Raw genomic sequence first — 26,545 nt, 5'->3', positions numbered from 1 at the left:
GAGTATGGAAGCATGGATTATGGTCTGCATAGAGTATGGAAGTGTGACCTTAAACGTCCAACTCTTATGTAAATACATATGATGCTTAGACGAATTTTACGCACACATAAATCGTATGAAAATGTGAATTTATCAGTGTGGGGTTGAAGCATTAAGTTTCTTAGCTGTCTATAACGAGCCAGCGGTGCGTGGTGCTTTCTATCTGTTGCTGCTGTAGCGGTGTCCGCACGCGCAGTTTGATTTCTAGCGAGCCGCCTGCTGGCCGTCGGCCGTCCATGAGCTACGGAAAGAGGGTAGTATTATAAAATATGACAAAAGAAAAGTTAGTACATACTATAATTAAATGAATATATTACCAAAGAGGTCAATCTAAATTTAGACGACCGGTCTGGCCTAGTGGGTAGTGACCCTGCCTATGAAGCCGATGGTCCCGGGTTCGAATCCTGGTAAGGGCATTTATTTGTATGATGATACAGATATTTGTTCCTGAGTCATGGTTGTTTTCTATGTATTTAAGTATTTATATATTATATATATCGTTGGCTGAGTACCCACAACACAAGCCATCTTGAGCTTACTGTGGGGCTTAGTCAATTTGTGTAAAAATGTCCTATAATATTTATTTATTTATTTATTTATATTTAAATAAAAGTACAACTACATACTAAACAAAATTAACTAGTACATATTTGTAATTTTTAAATTAAAATACTCATCACTGTTTAAACGTAAGTTTTACTTGGAAGCAAATGAAGTTTATAAGAAAAGCACATCTTTAAATATGTATACAATAATTATCATACATCGGAGTTTTCGGTGCGGGAATGTTTTACACTAGCCAAATGACAGGTAAAAACTGTAAAAAACGATACTAATTTAACATTTCTAAGCACATTTGGACCTTACTACCTACGTTTAATTCTTAGTATGGTAATTATTTTACAATAAACAAAGTTATAAATACACGAAATCATTCCCGCAACGAAAACCCCGATGTATGATAATTATACAGTGTAGTATATTTAAGTGAAGTCCCATTTATTAGAAAAACTAAAACCACAAAAATTACATCACGGTTCTGCCTTTACAATAATTGTATCCAGAGGTATTTCTAATGTATGCATAAAAATCGGTATAGGTAATTATTCTAGTTTTATTATATTATACATAACTACTTTAAATATATAAATTCTATAAGTTAGTATACAGTTAATAGATGGCGCTAGTAGTAGTAGCGCAATATGTAGGTAACTCCTCTTATATTATTTATATACATATATTGTTGCGAGTACCGCCGTGCTAGTTATTTATTTTATGACTTCTAGCTTCGTGATATTATACATATATGGATATGAAAGTGAAATATAAAATAACAAGCACATATAAACACAATATATTTGTCCCCTAACCTATGGTGCCGCTACACACAGACACACACCCCGCCACGACACCCGCGACGACAGAGTTAGTTAGAATTATGTCTTTACCAAATAAATATGTTATCTGGTGATAAACGCGCAGTATATTTAAAGTATTAAAATTAATTTATGTACCAAATATTAATGTGCTGTACGCAGCTCACTAGATGGTGCTACTAGTACCTACACTTTTTCTAACGCACGAATTTAGCCCTCGATCTTGCTGCATAATCAATTTAAATAACTCCTTTTTATATTTTAAATATTTTTACTTTAAAATCGAGTTTATATTTTCAGCTCCGATCTAACATCCAGCAACAATAATCACAAAAATGTATTTAATAATACGAAACTACTAGCGCCATCTAGTGAGCTAGGTATAAAACATTAGTAATTGTGATAATTTTTTGTTTCACCGTAAGTATATTACGAGTATATGTATGTACATTGTACAACCGAACCATGATGTGGTGTTTTCCCAGAAAATGTCATAATAATTAAACTTTTAAAATCGATTAATGACGGAGTAAATATGAAAAGGTTTCACAGTGGGTCAGGACAGGAATCAAGTTGTTCGATTGTTAAAATTAGATAATTCTTAGTAGTTTCTTCCCCATATCCGAACACGAATAGTTAATTTAAGAGCCCGTTCCCACTTGTCGGATGTCGGGCCCGGATTTTAATCGGAACATTGGCAGAACATTTTGAACATGAAGCTGTTCACACTTGCCGGACACCGATTTTCTTTGCCACTGGGACATCCGATTAAAATCCGGGCCTGACATCCGACAAGTGGGAAGGGGCTCAAGTAGTAATCACCGGAAACGCCTCATGTATGGTAACTTGCGTCTCCAACGGCGCCAGCTTGACCGTGCACGAGCCCAGTAAGGAGTCCCTGGAGAACCAGCCGCTGCAACACAATAGGGAGTGAGCGCCGCACACCACACAGCTGCGGCGCGCCCGTTACCAACTGCCCAAACTTAGCCCTGACCGAGCGCTTCGTATAAGTTACAAATCTTTTGTCATTTTGTTGCATGAAGCTGATTTTAGGTAACCACTAGCGACATCTAGTAGGAGAATTGAGAAGTTTTGAAGTCGCAAGCTCAAGTTACAGGCACATTCATTGCTTGAATGCAAAAAAATTGTGCCTCCGAGTTTGACAGCTAAGGGTGGTAATCCATCTGTCCAATATGTTTGTCCAATGTGTATTGCGTCTCACATTTTACTTTAATGAGAGAGTGAGACGCAATGACATTGGACAAAGAAATTGGATAGGTGGAATACCAGAATACCACCCTAAAAAAATGCCTCTATATGACGCCATGTTTTGGTAACTGAATTGTGAAACTTTTTGCATTTGAAAACCTAAGCTATCAATTATTGTACAAAGCCGTACAGCACCATCTACATTAGCTGTCAAATTTGAAGCACAAATCTGTCTTACGTTTGTGTCAGACACATCCAATGGGGTTGGCAACTGTCAAAGGTTTGCATAGATGGCGCCATCATAGCTTGCCCCTTTTTCTATGAGATTTGGCTTAAAGGGCTGGCATCCAGTGTATTAAAAAAACAAAAATTTGACACAATTATAGGGATTGACAGGGCAAGTTATGATGGCGCCATCTGCTAAAAACTTCCACCGGCCAACCCCATTCAATCGATTTATTTTTTATTATCATCTTATTGTATGCTGACTTCATGCCACCACTAGCGACATCTAGTAGGAGAATTGAGAAGTTTCGAAGCCACAAGCACAGGCAAGGTTACAAAAAAAAAACAATGATATAAACTGACTGCACAATGTACGGAATTGTATAGCGCATCAGCACATTCAAAGCACGAATTCGTCTAAAACTTTACACATTATATAATTGTCTCATTTTTTTATTGTAAGAAAACTAGTGGCGACTAGCGACATCTAGTAGTAGACTTAAGAAGTTTTATAGTCACGAGCAAAATACGGACGGTGTTCAAAACTTCGAAGCCAGAAAATAAAATAAAAATACGCTTTCATACTTTTCTGTCCCTACTAGCTCCTGCCCGCGACTTCGTCTGAAAAGGATGATGATTGCCGTGACAAAAACCATCCTATTTCATTCCCTGAAACGCGGTTTAAGCGTAAAAAAAGGAAACATATAGACATGTAGACAGTTACTGTCGCATTTATATTTTATAATATTAATAGTAAAGATATTAAAATGTACAGGGTGACCACTCTTTACTATAACCAAAATTCCCTGACTTTTCCCGGTTTTCCAGGCGTTTTTTCAAGTTTTTCCCTGACCATAATCTTAAATGTAATAAATATAAAATATGTAATTGGAATACATTTTTGAGTTTTTGCAGAATCTGAATTAGTCCAGTCATTATATCCAAAAAACCGACCCTACCCATGAATAATCAGTTCTTGGATTTTTTTTCGTAGATCCCTCGGGGGGGTCACTGGGAGTTTAAATTCAAAAAGTAGACTGAATCAGGCTCCTGAGTATATTCGAAAAACGGTTTTATTTAATAACTCGGCCATTTTTGATTTTACAGTAAAACCGTGAGGACAAAAATTGTAGGAAATTTGATTCTCTACAAGTTTGGTCCTCACAATTTTTCTTCTAGGATCGATATTTTGGAAATTAAATTTGATAAAAGCGACTAATTCAAAATACTTTCATCATCTACGAGATACGAGCGATCGAAATTGGGAATCTAGTGGTATTGACCACTCGATTTCAATTCTATTAGTAGAATTTAAACGCCTAGTAGTGGAGATTATCATTTAACGAAATACACGAAATCGAGTGGTCGAATTTCAAAAATCGGCCCCCTGGACTTAAATTTTCCATCTTTTTGTGTAGCTTCTCCGTGTACAAGGAGTGAGCATTACGAGTCGCGTGGGTCATTTTTTTTTCAATATTTATTTTGTCTATACCGCCGTGGTAGGATATAGCATTACCTATTATTAACCTATTTAGCGGCAGACGTACGACCTCAATTTCATAGAAAACCGCAAATCGATGTACAGGTTAGCCGTTTGGCACACGCAATTTTTTGATCCGCAGTTCCTAAAAAAAATTCCATAGGAGGGGAGTGCTGAGTCATTGTTTCTTTTTATGAGAAAAAAATTTTTTTTTAGAATCGTGTATGGTAGGGTTAAAGAGGTATTCCCCGTTGGATATATGGATATTACGTATAATTTTATGATTAATATGCACCGTATCTGCAGTACAGTTCCATTAAGTCTCGTAGAATAGATACTGAAGTAGGACTGTATATCACTTAGTATTATTGAAAAATAAAAAAAAATACTAAATGAAATTATTTTCAAAATTGCTTTATTAGGGTTAGATATGAGGATATCACGTATCATTTGAGGTATATTGTACAAAAAAAAATCAGCCATATCGTATCTGGAGAAGCCCAAACTTGGTATGTTTTGAAAATTATTTTTGTTTTAATTTAAAAAAAATGGCTGAAATGTAATGATGTGGTATAGTTTTAGAATCGCCTCAAAAAGCTTTTCTGAAAAAAAAATATTTTCTTTCCCATACAAAAAAAAACAATGACTCAGCACTCCCCTCCTACGGCAAATATTTTTAGGAAGTGCGGGTCAAAAAATTTGTTTTGACCTCTAGTATGTGTGTGCCAAACGGCTAATCTATACATCGTTAGCGGTTTTTTAAAGTGAACAGGTTAGCACATTCACTGCCCCCGACGCAAATGTGCGTCCACCGTCATACAAGTTTGTTCCTAGGCCACGCCCCCTGGCAGTGAATGCGTTAGACTAATTATAGTAGATATATAATGTTTGCAGATTATACATAGATTATAGATATATAATGAAGCGATGGTGGCTTAGCGGTAAGAGCGTGCGACTTTCAATCCGGAGGTCGCGGGTTCAAACCCCCGGCTCGTACCAATGAGTTTTTCGGAACTTATGTACCTACGAAATATCATTTGATATTTACCAGTTGCTTTTCGGTGAAGGAAAACATCGTGAGGAAACCGGACTAATCCCATTAAGGCCTAGTTTCCCCTCTGGGTTGGAAGGTCAGATGGCAGTCGCTTTCGTAAAAACTAGTGCCTACGTCAAATCATGGGATTAGTTGTCAAGCGGACCACAGGCTCCCATGAGCCGTGGCAAAATGCCGGGATTACGCCAGGAAGAAGAAGATATAATGTTTGCAGATAATATTTTTTTTTATTTTATTATGTATACACAGAGACAATTTTTATTCCCTGACCTCCATTAAATTTCCCTGACAATTCCCTGACTTTTCCATGACTAGCGAAATTCCCTGACTTTTCCCGGTTTTCCCGGTTTTCCAGAAAGTGGCCACCCTGAATGTATGTGACAGTCACTACCTGCGAAATCTAGTAGAAAGACATCGACATTATTTTACTGCCACGATATTAAAACATGAATAGTTCTAAATATTGAATATAATAGATGTTACTTGAAATTTTATAAGATTTGTAACTTTAACGAAACATCAAGAGTTGTGTTAGTACAGTGCCATAACCAGTGTTATGTGACGTACAAACTGTGCGAAAGGTGAAAAGAAATTAGGCATAGGCAATAGGCGCGGCGCAAATATAAATCTTGTAACTAGTGATGGTAATGGGGTTGGCAACTGTCAAAGGTTTGCATAGATGGCGCCATCATAGCTTGCCCCTTTTTAGGTTTCCGTACCCAAAGGGTAAAAACGGGACCCTATTACTAAGACTCCGCTGTCCGTCCGTCCGTCCGTCCGTCCGTCCGTCTGTCACCAGGCTGTATCTCATGAACCGTGATAGCTAGGCAGTTGAAATTTTCACAGATGATGTATTTCTGTTGGCGCTATAACAACAAATACTAAAAAGTACGGAACCCTCGGTGGGCGAGTCCGACTCGCACTTGTCCGGTTTTTCAATGAGATTTGGCTTAAAGGGCTGGCATCCAGGGCATAAAATTCCATAAAAAAAACTGACACAGTCCTAGGGATTGACAGGGCAAGCTACGCTAGCGCCATCTGCTAAATACTTCGACCGGCCAACCCCATTAATTATATTCTCTATAACGTCAATACGGCCAAATCCGCCTGCGGGGAATTCCGTACGCATGTTTCAAACAGTACACTATTGTCAACTTCGTCTATAAGTAGCGATTGCTTTTAGTACCAGCAGTCAAAAGCATCTGGTGCCCTGCAGCTGACGGTTGAAAAAAAAACGGGATTTCAATGCAAACGAATGTTATGAATAGAATCAGGCGTTACTTTGCGCAAATCCATATTAATTAAAACCAAAATATTACTTTGCTAATCCGCGAAAATATAACGTGCTACTCAATCAGTGCTAACCCATTATACTTACTTGCGTATATTTTACATGCAATTAATGTTCCCATCCTCCAACTGCAATAATTTTCGCGGATTAACAAGTTATGTTTTGGTTTTAAATCAAACGAATGTGGTTGACACATTGACTTTATTTAGTTTTGTTCCATCGAGATACATGCCATTATTTGATAAAGCTTCTTACTTCGAAGGAACGACATGGAGATTGAATTTAAGATAAACTATTGTATGAAACTAAGGGGGGTATTCCATCTGTCCAATGTGTATTTTGTCTCACATTTTGCCCAATGAGAGAGTGAGATGCAATGCACATTGGACAAAGACATTTGAAAGGTGGTATACCTCCTCAAGAATCGACGAAAAAAGCCAAGGTGCCTTAAGCAAGCTAACTACATGACAACATTTCAGCAATACCAAATCTCGATTGTGTTGTGTTCAAGGCATACTGCAAACTGAGTTCGTGATACATTTAAAAGGCGTCTTTATGTGAAACTATTATAAGTGTAAAAGTCAAACATGGTGTCCACACATATCAAAAATTACATAACCTCCTGACGACCGGCGTCCTACATGTAGTACATAGGCCCCAATTAACTTATGACTCTTTGTCAATTTGACAGAGTTAAATTTAAGCTGGCAAATTTTGAAACGGGTCGTCAGGAGGTTAAAGGCGTCCGCTAGCACGCCGCACGAACGCCGGTGTTATTGTAGGTAAAATCTGCCGCACGTGTCCGCGCGAGTTAGGGTCGGTCCGGGCAAACCGTCTGTCACCGTTAAAGCGTTCGCTAAATTTTATTATATGGGAAGTTTCATACACTGCGTGACGTTGATCAGTCTGTTAACTGTGGTTGGTGCAACTGGCCCTTAGTGTCGCTCATGCTATTTTTTCTTAACCCGCTCCGTGCACCCGCGCCAGCTAGCGGGTGCCCTATTCCGGGTTGCTGGTGTATTTATTATAGACTCACCCCTTGGAGTAGACCTCGAACTTGATGCCATGCCTCTTGAAGACCCGGAGACAAGGTCGGGCCGCCCGGTGTATGGCGAGGGGGAACACCGCTCCGTACTCCGGGTTGTTTGTGTCTTTTACTTGGGACGTCCTGTCTATTATTGGCGCGTCCTGGAACGTATGGAAATAGTAGCCAATTAATAAGTCTTTTATGACGCAAGATTAGGGTGGTATTCCACCTGTCCAATTTCTTTGTCCAAAGTTATTGCGTCTCACTCTCTCATTAAAGAAAATGTGAGGCGCAATACACATTGGCAAAGAAATTGGGTATCGTCTTGGGTCGTCCCATTCGTTTTTCGTCAAGTTCTTAAATTAGTCCTATTCTGCTTTCGTCACTCATTCTACATTCGTCACAATCGTCGGTGGCTTTCGATGTAGATTGAGTGACGAAAGCAGAATAGGACTAATTTAAGAACTTGACGAAAAACGAATGGGACGACCCAAGACGATACGAGAAATTGGACAGATGGAATACCACCCTTAGACTTGGTTCAATTGGATGATAGTACGTAAATCACGATACAAGTGCGAAAACTAGGAAATTCGCAACGAGTGGCGATAAATTGAAACAAGAGCGAAGGGTGTGTTTTAAATCGACCCGATTTGCGAATTAACTATTGGCACGTCTATCGTACGTTTTACAGTACATAATTGCTCTTAAAATTATCGACATATGCACGAAAAGTGCTAATTACCACAATAGTTGGTAATTAAAAAGTTGGGGAAGCACGGAACAGCTGCCCTCACTCTCAAGTTAAAACATTCATCCTGTATAGCCTCGTAAGTCCCCGTGTACTTGTACAAGTACACGTTAAATTCGAGTTTTGAACTCATATAGAAATAAAAGAAAGTTGCCCTGGGTCTTACGAGGATAGTGTATAACATAGTCTAATAAAACATGGTCTTCTATTCCCAGAGTGACACAGGCCTACCTCACAATAACATGGCCGCTATATATAGCGCTATCGCATATTATCATATAGCGCTGTCGCATGATGACGTAGGCTTGTGTCAGTTAGGTGACCTAGAAAAGACGGGAATGGAGTACCAGGCGGAGTATATTATTATACCATGGTGTATAATAGAAAAACCTATTAACTTACTTGTGGGTAAGGAAACTCGAATTTAACGTAAGTATCGACTTCCTTAGGGTTGGGCACGTTGTAGGCGATCCCGCGGACGATTGTGAGCTCTAAGTCGTTCTCGTTGAGGTCCGTATTGCATTGCACCACGGCGAACTGTCGCGACTCGTAGTGGAATTTAGGGGGGTTTTGGTTTAAACTGGAAAATAATACAAATAAACTTATTTTCACCTCAGCAGCTCGAACAAGGGTACTTTGCTTCTTAAAAACAGTGAGCAAAATGCGATTTTGCTCACTGAGCCATTTTGTCTCACTCAGTGAGAAAAATCGCATTCAAGTGACTCAAAATAAGCACTCGAAGAAATATCAAACTTTGATCTCTTGTTGTACAAATAACTATTGTGTACTTTTTGAACTTTGTTTGGACGTCGAGTTACTACTTAGTTGTGTAGTCGCATGAAAACGTTACCTTTCATACCAAACTAGTGACCCACCCTTTTTTTTACGATGTGGTAATGCTGTTACGCATACCCCCTGTAACCTGGGAGGCGTCGGGGGTTATGTGGGACTCCCATCTCCCATTCCTTTCTCTTAGTGAGAAAAGGGGGAGCGTCCTACCCACTAAACCCACATCGGCTTTACCCGCATTGCCGTATGGGAGATGTCATGGGATCGCGAACATTCTGCCATGACGCCCCCGAAAACTAGTGACCCACCCTGGCTTCTCACGGGTTACACAAAACCTTAACAAATGATACATACACCTAAACCTTCCTCAAGAATCATTCTATTGTAGGGTGAAAACCGCATGAAAAATTACCACGCAATAACCTGTACAAATTTCCTGCTAAAATGACAGATCGATTCGACAAATTAGGAAAATCTATCTGTCGTTTTAGTATCTAGGATATAAAAACAAGGTTTTTTCTTAAAATGTGTCAGAATATTAAAGAAATAATGTCGATTTTCCCTTACCTTTTAGCAACAACAACGACATCCAAGTCCTGTTTCACTCTAACAGCAAGATGCTCGAATCTATTCATCTCGGCTATATTCCCCATGGCCCTATTGTGGTCGCGGTTGGCCTGGCACAGCTTCAACTGGCTGGTTAGCTGCTGGTGTAGCCTGGTTAAGATGTCGTCGTCTGAGCCGGTGATTGGCTCGTCGTCGGGCGGTGTGCAGTCTTCCGCTGTTACTACGTCGAAACTGGGGATATATTCATCATTTATTAATTTAACCCTTTCACGGGGCCGTCTTAAACTATGGCCCTTCTGGAAATCTGGGGCCCTTTTGGAATGTAAAGAAAGCGTAGGGCCGAAGGCCCGGAGCGTCCCTTACGAGTTCCCAAGCACGCGAGGCCGAAGGCCGAGCTGCGGGAATGAAGTGCTTGCATGCGGCTCTTTTCTTGCTAGCAAAAGTACAACTTCATTTCTTTTTCCCGTTGGAAAACAAACTACTACACAAAAACTACAGCAAAAACAACTCTACTATGATCTTATATTTATTATGGGTAGTCAAATATACTGTTACTGTCTGTCCTTCGCGGCCCCCTGAGGATGGGGGTCCTGGGCACGGGCCCCGTGTGCCCTTATGGTAAGGACGGTACTGCCCTTTCGACGCCAAAGTGTCCAAGACTGGCTACAGACCCATGTCAACTGTCGTGGATTTTAGTCGTGATTTAGTGTAAGTTGTGTATTTTTAATTCTATTTTGTATTGTATTTTCTGACATGTGTTTTTCATTAAATAACCCCTTATTATATTTGACTTTTGACACAGAATAAATAATAGTACTAGGTACAGAAGATTCACTCTCTAACAAAACGCGTCTGTTACAATTAGGACACATATGACCGCTAGGTGGCGACAGCGCCACGCGTGGCCTATGGCTAGCCACCAAGGTGTGGGACGGATGTACATAGCTACTTGTTGCGATGCGACGAAATCCCGGAGTGAGCCACGCCTGCTTTTGACCAAAAAAAAGCGGCCAAGTGCGAGTCGGACTCGCCCATGAAGGGTTCCGTAGCAGCAAGTAACATAATAAAATTACGGTTTACAATTTATGACGTATTAAAAAAAACTACTTACTAGATCTCGTTCAAACCAATTTTCGGTGGAAGTTTGCATGGTAATGTACATCATATTGTTTTTTTAGTTTTATCATTCTCCTATTATAGAAGTTACAGGGGGGGGGGGGGGGCACACATTTTACCACTTTGGAAGTGTCTCTCGCGCAAACTATTCAGTTTAGAAAAAAATGATATTACATAGAAACCTCAATATCGGATGATGGTAGCATGACGTAGGAGGAAACGGGGTCATTCGAAGCATGATTTTTGGATTACAGTTTTTTTTCTAATTTTGTGTGAAAATCTTAATGCGGTTCACAGAATACATCTACTTACCAAGTTTCAACAGTATAGTTCTTATAGTTTCGGAAAAAAGTGGCTGTGACATACGGACGGACAGACAGACTGACAGACAGACATGACGAATCCATAAGGTTTCCGTTTTTTGCGACATAACATAAGAGTAGAAATTAAATAAACTAACTGAAACTAAAATATGTCCATACCATTTACGTCAAAGTAGTTACAATTACGTGGGAAGTGGCGCTCTAAATAATTTTCTACATATTCTTGTCGGACTATACCCATTAAAATATCGTGTATTTTATAATGTAAGCGAAATTTAATTTTTCAATTGGTCGATTTTCTGAAAATGACAATTTTAAACATATATTATTTAATCGGGTCACTCACGAGTCATGAAAAGGTACACATACGTGAGTGACACATTTGTGTCTCACGGAAGTTTTGTTGTTAAAAAAATATTTTTATTTATTTATGAGCGTTTCTTTTATTTTTTGCCATTTTTATATATTGTGACCTTTTTTGCCACTTTTGTGCTATTTCTAGTCAGTCGGCCTAGCCAAGGTTACAATCGCTATCGCTTCGACAACGAAACGCTTTGTGTCTCTCTATCACTCTTCCATATTAGTGCGACTGTGACAGTTGCGTTTCGATCGCTACGGAGCGTAAGCGATTGGCATTTTGGCTACGCGGCCAGGATCGCGAGCCCTTTTCATCCTTATAAGAGAAAAAAAGTGTCCTAAAATTTCCATACATTTTTCAATGGTAACACAATAGGAAAAAACTCAGGGACATTTTTATCCCATTAGGATCGAAAGAGCTCGTGATTCTGAGTAGAAATAAGTGAAATAACACAAAAGTGGCAAAAAAGGTCACAATATATAAAAATGGCAAAAAATAAAGAAACGCTTTTATACGTAATTGAAGTAGCAATATATCAAATTTAGTTTAACAGAGTTAGCTTAGGGTGGTATTCCATCTGTCCAATTTATTTGTCCAATGATATTGCGTTTCACTTTCTCATTAAGCAAAATGTGAGACGCAAATACACATTGGACCATTATATTGGACAGATGGAATACTACGCTTAGACGGATTCTACACACTCTTTGATATAAACACTATGATAGGTTACTCACGTGTGATCAAGCTGTTTCTTGGCCGTAGGAGGCAGTGGGAGTGATTTCAAATCGACGGCAAGTCCGCCTTTCGCCGCGTCTATCACTGCGTCGAAGCCTTTAGATGCCCGTAAGTATTCTTTCGCTTGTTCAATGTTGCCTGTAAAATTTAGATAGTGTAATTATTCAAATGATATGTGTATGAAAATATGGAAAATAATGTTTATTTAGCTAAATAAAGACTGGAGTGGAGTAGCTTCTCGTACTCCACGGATTAAGGCCATAAGTTATTATAATATGAATGTAGCCATAGTAGAAAAAATATTATCCTTGCTACTGTTCTTCACATTTTTACACACCTTTCGTTGCACCTTTCTTAGTTTCATTTCGTACATTTCTTTTCTATATGTAATTCAAATCTTATACTTATACATACTTTAAATTTTACTTTTTCCCGGTGTCTGAATGGTTTAAAATTTGGCGCTCCGGAATTTTGATGACAACGCAATAATATGCAAAATGCTAATGTGGAGCAGATCTAATGATGCAGTCAGGATGTAGCCAAGGGAATTTCTCGACGAATATTCAACGAGGAAGAGTGTCATTTGATTGTACTTTATGAACTTTCAACGCGAATTGATCCAAGAAAAACAAACCTTCAGCATCATTTTATCATTTGTCCAATATTTTTCTCAAACATGCAATGAAATATTGATGTTATGTTCCTTATAATAGGCTGCGAAGTATGACGTTTCAGGTGCGGCTAGGACAAAAGGTCGTTAATGGCATTTCATACACATCTTGCAGGCCTAGGCCGGCAAAGTCCTCTTTTTTCATTTTCATTTCACAGATATTTGTGACACAGGTAAAAAGGTCTACTCAAACACGCGTAGTTATATTTTTTAAATTGTTATGGAGGTAAAGTTGAAAAATATTCATTCTGTTTTATTGGATTTATGGTGCGTTGTTAATTTTTTGACTTTAATATGAGTTCCGACGAAATAATGAAATTAATATTAATTGTAATCGTAGGCGTTGGAATTGGCAGCGTAAGCAGAATTGATTTTAATAACTTGCTGCCTCTGCCGCCAAGTCAAAGACGAAGTATGTATATGGTTGCTTATGGCAATTTTATTATTTGAGAAACTAAGAAAAATGGCTTACAGTTTATTAGAAACAGTTTTGTGGCATATTTTAAATGAATGTAACTACAAATTCGTTAACACTGTGGAAATTATACTTATTTACTCCGTGCATAAGCAACGATGTATGTGAAACATGATATCAACATGAAAGACTATGTAAACTTATGTGACGAAAACGACAGTCAGACGGATACAAGGCGAAAAAATCAAAGATACATGAAAATATACGGGTAGTAAAAATACACGACTCGTGTAAAACATACGCGTGATATTGATATAGGTACGTGTTGGTTATATTTTGGGTGTACTATACTTTTAGTTTTTTCTATAAATAAAACTTGGGTTTTGTGGATTTTTTATTTTATTTATTTCATTGCATGTTTGAGAAAAGCACTATACATACCTCGGCGGGAAATGGGGTTGCCCGCGCTCAGACCTATCCGTCTTCGGCCGGCAACCCCTTTCGTCCCGGCCTCTGTAGTAATGTACTATTGTTCCAATGTGTATTTGAGTCTCACATTTTGCTTAATGAGAGAGTGAGACCCGATGCACTTTGGACAAGTAGAATAACACCCTAAGGTACTCACCAGCCTTCTTAGCCTCGATCGCGGCGTTTCTAAACTCCTTCTGGCGGTGCAATAAGAGCGCTAGTTGCTTGTCGTAGCGCGTGGCTTGTCGCGCCGCCGCGGGGGGCGCGGGGGGCGCGGGGCGGGGCGCCGGCGAGGGGGAGGGGGCGGGGTGTGACTGCTACATAAAACGACTTTGTTCAGATCTTGGTTCACGGTTGCCGTAGGCGACATACAGCCTGATTGAGATCCTTTCAATGCTTATGGAGAAAGGGAATCAAAAGACAAGACTTGCAGATAGTTTCTTCAAACTTATTGTATTAACATCTTAACAAAGTTAGAGATGCACCGGATATTCGGTTACTATCCGGTATCCGGCCGTTATTTTAAAATCCAGCCGGATACCGGATAGTGACTTACTATAATAATATAAATTTGCTTGATTTTGAAGTAAACAAGTTGGATTTAAGAAACAGACACGTGCATAATCGTACTCGTTTATTATTTTAAAACAATTTAATTTAAACTACCCACTCACTTCCACGCGCAATCATTTCGTACCTGGGTGATTCTTAAATTGTGTCCAAAAAAATTTTTTTTTCATAAACGTTTTAATTTTTCACATATTAGTACATATATCAAAAGTACATACAAAAAGAAATTTTTTGATTCATATGGTCAAGCTTAATACCTTCAGGAAAGGTAAATAAAATGAGTACATAAACACAGTTGTGAACTTGTGACAAAGTGTCCCTCAGTCGTGACATTTCGGCATTTTGGTGGCCAACTCGGCTATTTTGATTTATATAGTTATTTTAACATAGCCTAAGTCACTCCTATGACTACGACAAACCTAATGACAGCTCAGACGTTGAAATCCGTCAAACTATAAAGGCTGTAGAGCGTGACAAAGAATTCGATACACATCATACATAGAGTCTGTGCGGAAAGAGAAGAGTCGTGAAATGTATTGAGCCCCATACATTCCACGACTTTTCTCTTTCCGCACAGACTCTACATACAAGCGAAAAACATTTTTTTTAATTTGGCAGTCGGGCAATAATAGCAAATGCTCTGTAGCTAATAAAAATGCATTTCTGAAAAGTGCATGTGCCTCTAAATTAATCAAACGAATTAAGAATGACACGACCACGTGTCTATATGTCACAAACGTGGACTCAAAAGTCCGTGGCGGTGACAGATTTTTGAGGCCACGGTCGTGATAATTTGGAACATGTTCGATATTACATAAACATTTCCTTTGATTTTGCAAATGTTAAATAATTAGCTTAATCTGCAATATATGAGGTATATCTTATGTTATAATAATAATAAACTTAAAATATCTACTGACATTAAAACGGCTACTTGTGCGTACTATGCCTATGCGTACGCTTGGTTAAAATATGGCATAGTGATGTGGGGAAATAGCGTGGATCTAATACAACTATTTAGACTACAAAAACGCTGCATTAGAATAATAGTTAATATGCCTTTAAGATCGATGGAAAGCTGTAAACAACATTTTATCGAAAAAAAGATACTAACATTGCCATCGATCTATATCATGGAAGCATGCATCTTTGTGAAAAAGAACATCACCTTATTCCCACAATATACACGCGCACAAAACCTACGACTGCGAAATAAACTCGAAAGACCTGCATCAAAATTACAAATGGTTCACTCTGGTCCTTTTGCAATGTGTGTAAAATTGTATAATCATTTACCAGACATTATTAAACATGAATCTGACTTTAACATATTCAAAAATAATTTAAAGACATTCTTGCTGGATAAATGTTTCTACTCTACTCAGGAGTTCTTGCCAGAATTGTAATGTTAGTATTTAGTTATAACTAGGTATCGGCATTCTTTTAGCTTTATTTAAAATTATACAGTCATGTAAATAGCTAATTAATAATTTGTAATTGTAATGTTATTTTAAATTTTAATTGTGTGTAAATATTTTTGATTGTATTATAGTTCTTGACCTTATTTAGTTATTTTAAGTTATGAACATTGATTGTTATTACATATTTTAATTTAATTTGTTTGACATGCCTAGAATTAGTTATTATACCAGTATTAGTTGTTATTTTAGAATAAGAATTGCTGTGCCCTTACAGGGTCCATGTCACTGTACTGGAAATTATTGTAACACCTTTATGTAACAACATGGAAATGCAATACACAATAAACAATAAACAATAATAACTCCACGGCCGACTTCGGCCACGGCGACTGCTGTCAACTCCGTTGCTGTCGCTGGTGTGCTCGCAAGTGGCTGATGTAGCCGATCTTGTTAGTAAAAGTTCGCGAACATTGCAGGCATGTGAGCACACCGTTTACATAGTTATAGGGTATTGCCGCAGGTGGTCTGGCTTTTATTCTATCACGCTTGGCATCAAGCTCTAAGCGCCGCTGAGATTCAAAATCGGTTATCTTGGCATTTATTGCAGCCCGCCATTCCGTACGCATGGCTGCCTGCTGCTCCCATCGCGAGGGCTCTACGCCACACTTTTTCATGTGACGCTTAAGCACATCTTTGTACCTAAGGAATTGGCCGCCCTGTTTCCGCTTGCCCTCCTCAAGCTCAGAATAGAAGATATCTTATGTTACAAACAATAACGTGAAACTGCAACTTACTTTTAAAACTCTAACACGGCGGTGACGCGTTAAGGTTGACCGTTTTTTCAAATGAACACAAATAAATAATTTTCGACAAAACTTCTCCCTTCAACCATTTGTAAACCTGACAACAACACAGTGTTGCTGTTCTAAAAAAACTTTAATAAGGCTGCCAGTAGTAAAGATAACTTTCTACCGAGTACCGCATGTTTATATTACCACGCGCGGTGGTGACACGAAAACTAATCACAAAATGTATGTTGCTTAAAATTATATAAAATCGTTATAAATCCATACAATTTTTAAACAGTGTTGTAGAACAAGGATTAGTGTTTTATATTTGATATAAATTATTGCAAAAACACTTCATATTTTTTCAAAAAAAATCAAATATCACAAAATCTGGGGAAGTCACGCTACACGGTCCGTGACATTTCGCACTTTAATTTTTTTTTTAATATGTTCAATTCAAATTCAAATTCAATTTCTTTAATGTCAAAATAACACATGTCAACAAAATCACAATAGAACTACGAAATATACAACTAACACTAAACACTCAACTACAAAACACTAACACTAAATTAAAAACACATAACCAGATCAAGGAAAGAAGAAGAAAATAGCTTAAACATCACAAATACATCACAAATGTCATTATTTACGAAATTATTTAATGTTAAATTTACTGTGGAATTCCTTAACCGTAAAAAATGCCTTATCAATTAAATATGCTTTCAACTTCTCAACAAACAGGTCATAAGAAGCCGCCTCTTTAATCTCACGGCTCAGGCTGTTAAAGATTTTAATTTCAACTACCCCCAACGAGTTGGATGTTTTCGCAAGCCTGACAAAGACAGACTTAATGTCCCTATCAGTTCTCCTTTGTTCAGGTCGACGCATCACATATTCACTTTTGTGTATATACATGTACTTCGCCACTTCAAGAATATATAACGAGGGTACCGTTAGAATTTTTAATTCGCGGAAATACTCTTTAGTCGGAGTAAATGGCGGCACCCCAGACAACATTCTAACAGCCCTCTTTTGTAGCAAAAATACTCTGTCCCTATCGGCTGCCAGCCCCCAAAGGTCAATACCGTACGCTAAGATTGAGTTCACATACGCATAATATGCCATACGGAGATTCTTACACGATAGTGCAGGAGCAAGCCGAGACAGTGCAAACGACGCTTTAGTAAGTCTACTGGTAAGTGCATCAATATGTTTGTCCCATTTCAAGCCACAGTCAAATTCAAAACCAAGAAACCGCGTGTTCTGCACCTGTGGAAGTGTAGTATTATTTATCGTTATGCCAAGGGGGGTCGGATATAGTCCTCTTAGCCAGAAATGCATTATAGATGTCTTATTTAAGTTAATCAAAAACCCATTTACTTGGAACCAACTTGTCAATTTTACTAATGTATATAAAATGTTCTCTCTTAGTTCATCAAAGGTCTCACCAGTAATTATGGCACATCCATCATCAGCAAACATTATAAAATCGCCATCTTGAAATAAACTAATGAGGTCATTAATCATCACCAAGAAGAGGAAATTTCCAACCGCTGAACCCTGAGTGACAGAACAGTCATCAAGGGTCCTCATCTCAGATTTAGTTGCCCCCCCATCAACGGACACAACCTGTTCCCTGCCCTTCAAAAACGATTTAATAAAATTTAGAAGACTACCTTGTACACCGTACCTTTGCAACTTATGTAATAATAATCCGAGATCAACTAAATCAAACGCACGTGACAAGTCACAAAAAACTGCTGCAACCATTTTCTTTTGGTCAATATACTGAAGGACACGCTGATAGACCGCACGAGCAGCATCTACCGTAGACCTGCCGTGGCGGTATGCATACTGGCGATCGTGAAGTAACTTGTTAGTTTCAAAGTAATCCATCAACCTATTACAAAGGCCTAGCTCAGCAACTTTCGATAGAGCCGGTACTAATGATATGGGACGAAATTTTTTTATTTCCTCTTTCAATCCCTTGCCCTTGTAAACTGGGCTAACTTTGACTATCTTCAATGAGCTAGGATATTCCCCAATAATAGCACATTGATTTAGCAGGGCACCAAAAATATCTATGACATTATCAGGTAATTTCTATATAAGGTCTGCCGACATATCATAAATATCTGTCGAATGTTTGGATTTTATGGCTTTTAACAGTTGTTTAATCTCTGAAATCGTGAAAAGGAAAGTGTCAACTTTGGACACTACTAACTTAGTAGCCTCGTCCAAAAAGTCAAGCGCTTTCCCCACATCTGTTTGCCTACACTCTGATTTATTCAAGTTTATATAATAATCATTAATTTTATCAGCCAGTTCTTTTTGACCGCGATTAGATCCAGTATTGGCCATCAACAAAACTTCTATTGGATCCGGTTTAATGTGATTTTTACATGTTTCAGTGTTTATAATGCGCCATAACATTTTGCTAACGTTACCAGTCGTTTGAATTTTTTTATTAATGTACGAACAACGTTTCTCTTGTTTTAATTTATCAATAATAGTCTTATAATTATCAACAAAATCCAACAAATCCTGATTAGTTGGGAACCGTTCCAGTAGTCCACTAATGTCGTCATAAAATTGCATTTTAATCATCATGTCATCGTCAACCCACTTACTTTTTGTACTTTTATTTTGTGGGTCTTTTCTTAAAGGAAAGTGAATGTCAAAGGTATTCTTAATTATTAAAATTAGATGGTTCATTTTTTCAAAAGGTGGCATGTCAGATTGAAATAAATTAGAAAACGAACGGTTAGACATATCCTCTATAAAATTATGTGTTTTAAGCGTTGAGATATTTCTCCTAATCACTGGCGGCTTAGTACTCTCATCACATAATGTTTTCATATTAAATACTTGAGCGTCGTGATCGCTAAGGTGACTTCGATTGAGCTGTATGTCCCAGGTACCTTTACTACAGTTCGAGTAAACATGATCAATACATGTACCAGACATTTCAGTAATCCTAGTTGGCAACGTGTGCATAGGCCACAGGTTATATTGACCCATTAAGTCTAACAATTGGCGCTTTTGCCAAGTATTTCTAAGAAGATCCACATTGAAATCACCCATTATTACTATTGAGTAATCAGGATATTCTTGGAATAATGCATGTAATAGTAACTCAAGACCACGTACACACTTCTTAAACCTATTGAAATCCGACGTATACAAACATATTACAATTGTCCTGCAGTCATACAAAATAACACCGCAGAGTTCAATGTCCATTTCATTTGACATTTGAGATACAAATGTTAACTCCTTACTTTTTATGTGTTTTGACAAATAAATACAAACTCCCCCATTTATGTGATTTGTTCTACAATAGTTAGCCGCCAAATAGTAATTAAATATGTTAATTTGACATAGTTCATAATCCTTCATCCAATGCTCAGAAAGACATATAACATCAGGATTATTATTTGCCTGTAAAAAACACTCTAAAGCGGGTATCTTATTGCAAAGTCTCCTAATATTTTGATGAAAAAGGCATAAATCGTTTACCGAACATACATTTCCCGCATCATACATTTTATACGTTTCCCCCCAGAACCCCCCACCATAGTTCTACTGCACTCGAAAAAACACGGTCTCTGTTTGTGTGCCCAGAGATATTTTTTTAACCATGCCGGCATAAGTTGCGGGGGTCACAAATGAGCTCATAGCAACATGCAATTCATTTACCTTAATTAAACCAGAAATTTTCAGTGCAATTTTTTTACCTAACAAATACTTACTGTCTAAACATATATCATCAATGTCAATGTATATAATATTATCAAAATAGGACGCTAGGAATTTTACTTCATAATCAAGCAGCATAGTCAAATCGTCATCAAGTGAAAAATTATAAGATATACCAGGTAAAATAATATTCGTATTTGATAACATTCCCATATAAAATCCTAATAGATTCAGAAATGATTTTGGATTCGTTTCATTCATGCCACACAACAAAATTATGTAGTCATTTTTGGTAAATGACTTACACATGTCTAACGCTGGCTCAATTAAATTAGTAAGATTTGTTTCTAATACTCTTAGGACAATACATTTAGGTTGACCTAAAACTAGAGATAAAATGCTAAGTATATTGATATAGAGTTTACTTATTTTCACAAAAATACATGCTATTCTTACGTGTTACACAAAAAATGCAAAAGAATAAGAATTACCCACCTAGAAATGAGTCCGCGCGAACGTTCACTACGAAACAGGTCAAAACCTGCACAATGCGTACCTGAAGAACCGCAAAGTAGATATAGTACCGCCGAGCCGACCGATTATTTGGCGGCCGGATACCGAATATTCGGCCGATGACCAGGCCGAACATCCGGTATCCGACCAAACAACTATCCGTTGCATCTCTAGTACAAATACTTACACTATCAGTAGGTATAGGTCCATAGCCAGCGATAGGCGGTAGTTCATCTACGGGCACGGGCTTGCCAGCCGCGTGCAGTTTAATGGCTTCTTGGTATTGCTTGACTATGCGACCCATGCGACGCGCTTTTGAAGAGTTACCCTGCTCCTTTGCTTTCGCTTCTTGCTCCTAAAATTGGAAAGTTAAATTTAGACAAAGAGAATTTAGTATAGAGTATAGAAGCGTATTGTCAAAGTAAATATTGTAGACACATTAAATTTACTGCCATCTTTCGACACAGGATTAAAACTTTTAGAACGCCATTTGACTTTGATCCTTGTTCTTTCACTGATATGTGTTAAAATTGTTAAATATCAAACGGTGTCGCCACCTACACGAGTTTAGACAAAAGGTATGGCGCCATCTTTTCGAGCATATTTCTTCATTTTAGAAGCACGTTTTTTTGTACCGAGACTGACTGAAATAGCAAGACACGTTGTCGAAAAAACGATGGAAAATAATTATGCACTACATCTGTAAATATATATGAGATACCTGGAATCCGGCTAGCCTCTGTTTAAGAGCCTCCGCCATTGTGGTCGCTGTGATGAGCGCGGGCGCCTCCTCTGGAGCTGGTGCTTCGGGTGGTGTTTCTAAAACAAAAAAAAAACGTTTCGTTTAGAGCTTGATCACGTGTTTTGAATTTGGAATGTTCTACATCGCGCTATCGATATTTATTAACCCGTGAATATATAGCACAGAGAGTCGCTGCCCTACATAACTTAAAGATACTAAAAGTTTCCAATCCCAAGGTCTACTGAGGATCTAGGGTTTAAGAAGGGTTTATTGGTACCTGTAGCGCCTTGTGTCTGGTCTTCGCCCTTCTGTTGGGCCTTGAAACCCGCAGCGATAGCTTCAGGAGTGCCTGCCCAGATTTCCAAGCCTCGGCTACCATGTCGAACTGATTCCACAAGCTTGAGTTTGAATTTCGAACGTTCTACATCGCGCTATCGACATTTTTTAACCTCAGAATATATAGCACCGAGAGTTGCTACCCTAACTTAAAGATACTAATAGTTCCCAATCCCAAGGTTTACTGAGGTCTACTTATATTATTGGTACCTGTAGCGCCTTGTGTCTGGTCTTCGCCCTTCTGTTGGGCCTTGAAACCCGCAGCGATAGCTTCAGGAGTGGGCAACTCGTTCAGATCCATCTCCTGTCCAGATTTCCAAGCCTCGGCCACCATGTCGAACTGTTTGACGACCTTGAGATATTCTAATGCGAGTTGCTTGTCTGTGTGTTTGGCGGCTAAGGCTGCGGCCTTAAATTCCTCCTTGCGTCCTGTTGGGAATTAGTTGTTTTAGTAAGTAGGTGATTGTTTAATTGGGGAAGTGAGAAGTGGGAAAAAATTTGAGGATCAGATTGAGGTTACTCTTACGTGGGAGGAGAAATTGAGGATCAGATTGAGGTTACTCTTATGTGGGAGGAGAAATTGAGGATCAGACTGAGGTTACTCTTACGTGGGAGGAGAAATTGAGGATCAGATTGAGGTGTTCCTGAGGTGAATTTTGTGATTGTGTGGTTTTGGATATTGTGAGTGTAGGATTTGATCATCATTATCATCAAGGTTTTAAGTAATGTTTGAAGGAAATGAGTGATTTAGTAAAAGTGCAAGTTAGTTTTGAATGCATTTGAAATTTAATCTGCTGGGATTTGATTGTGATAAATTAGTTTATTAGTAAGGGTTGAAACAAAATAAATATTAGATTTTTTCTTGGAAAAAGTCAAACTTTCAATTAAAATATTGTACTGGTGTTCTTTTTTTCGAAAAGGGATTCAGATTCGGATATATTTATTTCTTATTGAAAATGGACATTATATTTTACTAATTAATAAGGATAAGAGATCTTAACACTTTCACTGGGAGGGGGTCGAAAGACCCCATGCAAAGTATGATTCATTAGCTAACCCTTTATGTTATTTCATGTTTTGTTATTTCAAAAATGACAATCGAATGTCAGTCTTATTGTAGGTACTCATCGAAAATAGAACGCATGTTTGAAGTCCCATATGTGGGAAATATGTATCCCTTGGCCTGGTAAAGGGTTAATTACAAATCATAGTAATCACTAATCAGCCTACAATAGTGATTGACTTACTAAGTATAGTCTGTAAGCCCTCCTGCTTAGCCGGGTCCAAGGCTGGCGGCGCAGGCTCAGTAGGGCTCCGCAGGCTGGCGGCGCGCGGCGGCGGCGTCGGAGCTTCCTCCGCCGGCGGCGGCGGCGGCGGGGCGGACGGCGGGGGGGAACTAAGGGGACATATGTGCTTTTCTCAAAAATTGACGGCAAACTTGACTTCAGTATTCAGTATTTTTACTACACGTAATGGCGCCATCTAGCATTCATTTCGTACACTAAAAACAATACGAGTCACAGTGATTATTACCGGATTATGACAATCACCTGGGACTCTCAGGTATGGCCGGCGCAGGCCTAGCCGGCGCGCGGGGCTCCGCTGCCGGCTCCGGGGCCGCCGGGGCCGCCGGGGCAGGCTTGCCCACAGCCACGGGCGGCGGGATGTCGTCGTTGGCTATTGTGGCGCCGGCTTTCGCTTGCTTCAGGAGGTCGTTTAGGGTTTTTAGGCCTCGGCCGAATCTGTAAATATTACGAGTGTATTAAAAATATTGTAAACTGTATACAAGATCTTTGTTTAATAATGATACATACTTTATTCAAATTTCTGATTTAGTTGAAGACAAAACTTGCCAATTATGTGATATCACACCAGGAGAGAAGTTGCCAAATGTGACCAGGTGTCACCAGAGATCATGAAATTCGTGTGACGTAATGTATGGATGACCCCTTTATGCTTACCTCCGAGCGCGGCTGCTCTCACCAGCAGCCTTGGCGTTTTTCTCAGCAACAGTATAGTTAGTAATCCTGTCCTGCAGCAGACTTATGGTGCTGCTGTCTGCGCTGGCGACACGAGGTAGTGGTGCTCGAGGTGCTGGTGCCTCGTCTAAGTCCAGCTCTTGCAGCTCACTGAGAAGCTCTGGATCATCATCATCGCCTCGCTTAATCTTCTAGAGTTCTAGACCTAAGTGTAAGTCAGATACTTATAGTGCAGTGATGTTATATGCTCCAACAATGCTACATTACCTCTGACCATGCTCTCTCCCGCAGCCAAATTTCTCAGCTCATATAGCTCTATCAGCGCTGACGACGCGACTGGACCGGTGGTGTCAGTAAATTTTCTAGACTTAAGCTTAAATCAGGCTAAGACAATGGTGCTACATTACCTCCGAGCGCGGCTGCTCTCACCGGCAGCCTTCGCGTTTTTCTCTGCAACAGTATAGTTGGTGATCCGATCCTGCAGCAGACTTATGGTGCTGCTGTCTGCGCTGGCGACACGAGGCAGTGGTGCTTGAGGTGCAGGTGCCTCGTCTAGGCCCAGCTCTTGCAGCTCACTGAGAAGGTCTGGGTCATCATCATCGCCTGTAGCAGAAAGTAGTATTAATCAAGAGTACGGCACCACACCTCGTCATTGGTGAGGAAGTGCTTTTTACTATTTTTTGCATTTTAGTTTGAAACTCTTATAAATTGCTCTTTATAAATTTGAAACGTAAAATTAGACTTCACAATGTTACAGGCCTATTAGTACAAACAAATGAAACATAATAAAAGCAATTTGACATAATTTTGTCCCCTTTTAATTTTTTTTAAATCTCTCAGAGAACTGGCTAGATTGTGCTATCTCCTATATATCTAAATCTATTCCCTCCTAATGTATTAACTATTAACAGTTCCCTATAGGGTATTTGACTGTATTTAAAATAAATTATTTCACACCATACACCATGCATGAAATAAAGCACCAGTTAGATAGCAGTTATTTTTAAACACAAGTTCTATTTAATAAATTGGATAGAAATATAAAATGTAGGTGAGTTGACCATGACGTCATTGTGTAATGTTTCATATAAATTTCATATTGCAAATTGTTTTGAGAGTTCTAAAAAAGAGACTGATTTGACTAGTGGGAGAATACCCTATTGTGCAGATCAGGATGTGGACATTATAACTCATTAGTTGTATGATTCTCAAAAACTGCAATATTACTTAATTACTAACCAGAGCCCTCATCATCCGACGGTATATCCTTCAGACTTGCAGCAATCATGGCATCCAAGTCCGCTGCTGGCATAGGAGCCGGTTTCCGGGGCCGGTGCCTCGCACCTCCACCACTGATGGCTGCCAGCTCTGCCTCCAAGTCCATGTCATCATCAGAACCATGCATTGGTTCATCATCATCATCCATAGGGTCTATGTCTAGTAGTCCAAACTGAAAAATTGCAATAAGATTTTCTAACTCTTTTTAAAGCAATATTATTTTATTTTTTCACCCTATTTAGAAAATCCTAATTCCTAACATAGATGTCTGCCTGTACCTATATAACATGTAAGATTGATGGCTTAGTTAATTAGAAAATATATGCATGTAAAAACATGTGCTAAACTAAATTAGGAGGAAGTAGCCTAATCCTAAGAAAGGATTCATAGATTCCTTCAAAATCTTCAAATACTTACATAATTATTTTTAAACTGTGAATTTTAGTCAATCATAACATACTATACCAATGCTAACAATTATTAAAAAATCTATCTATCTATAAGTAAATAAAATAACTAACAAAGTTGAACATGTGACTAAGTTTTGTTACTCTGTTGAAATGAAACTGCTTAAAATAAAAATAAATGAGACATTTCTCTCAGAGACCTTTGTTATCGTCTTCGATAGAAGAAACTTAACTTAAGTGGACACACAATACAGGCATTGTAATAGGATCCATTTCATTGTCAACAAAGCTTACCGTTCCGGGTTCACAAACCCTCCAGCTCTCGGAAACAGATGATTTGTAACAATATTCTAAAAATAGAAATGTTCTTATAGCCCTCAATGAACCTATCTTGCTATTAGACCTAATAGTCTTGTATAAAACAGTTAGTCTGAAGGACAAACAAATCTTAATGACTCACTTGCGACAAATTGGGTTTCCTCCCGGAACTAGGCTTCTGTGGCTTTCGAAACATTTTTGTTCACACCTAAAGTGGTGTTTACGGTAAAATATTGGTTGTGTGAAGAATTTCCTTTGTTCGCGTGCTTTCGGTCACTTATTTTTCTTGATTTTTGAAACGAAAAACAACAGTGACGTTATCCTACTGGTCTGTCAAATGACAGTTTGACAGTTATAGGGACTGTTCAAAAGCTCACACTACATAATATTATTTTTCGATTAATCTTCTTTTTATAAAATTTCTGTAATCATTATATGTACAACTTAATTAATACGGTTAGTTATTTTTAATTATTACTTTTGTATTTATTTGATATACACTTTTATTTATTTTTACATTTACTACTAAAACTGTCTTTGGCTCTAAACTGAAATATGTTGTGTAGTTTCATCTAGCTTATAAACTTTTAACGTT

The 26,545-nt window shown here is 38.5% G+C and overlaps 1 protein-coding gene across 1 annotated transcript; it reads right to left on the bottom strand.

Moving 5' to 3' along the window:
* LOC134791019 (coiled-coil and C2 domain-containing protein 1-like) lies at positions 1-26,284 on the bottom strand. The gene is made up of 16 exons (XM_063762069.1): positions 26,093-26,284; positions 25,187-25,397; positions 24,465-24,550; positions 23,930-24,069; positions 23,519-23,710; positions 23,216-23,364; positions 22,179-22,397; positions 21,612-21,709; positions 21,078-21,245; positions 14,054-14,213; positions 12,343-12,481; positions 9,809-10,039; positions 8,855-9,032; positions 7,711-7,862; positions 2,238-2,367; positions 1-280 (listed from the first exon to the last, which is right to left on the bottom strand). The coding sequence occupies exons 1-16, from the start codon at positions 26,144-26,146 to the stop codon at positions 161-163; spliced, it is 2,427 nt and encodes an 808-aa protein (XP_063618139.1). The 5' UTR covers positions 26,147-26,284; the 3' UTR covers positions 1-160.
* Positions 26,285-26,545: the final 261 nt, after the last annotated feature.

This window comes from Cydia splendana, chromosome 5, assembly GCF_910591565.1.
Source record: "Cydia splendana chromosome 5, ilCydSple1.2, whole genome shotgun sequence".
Lineage (NCBI taxonomy): Eukaryota > Metazoa > Arthropoda > Insecta > Lepidoptera > Tortricidae > Cydia > Cydia splendana.
This window is presented reverse-complemented; position numbering and strand designations above follow the sequence as displayed.

What these genes read in the sequence shown, in the direction of transcription:
- LOC134791019 (XM_063762069.1), bottom strand. Translation starts at nt 26,146, where the DNA reads ATGTTTCGAAAGCCACAGAAGCCTAGTTCCGGGAGGAAACCCAATTTG. An exon ending in GATCGAGGCTAAGAAGGCTG is followed by an intron (nt 12,482 to 14,053) that starts GTGAGTACCTTA and finishes TAAATTTTACAG; the next exon opens with GCAACATTGAACAAGCGAAA. An exon ending in TCGAGTTTCCTTACCCACAA is followed by an intron (nt 7,863 to 8,854) that starts GTAAGTTAATAG and finishes CATACGTTCCAG; the next exon opens with GACGCGCCAATAATAGACAG.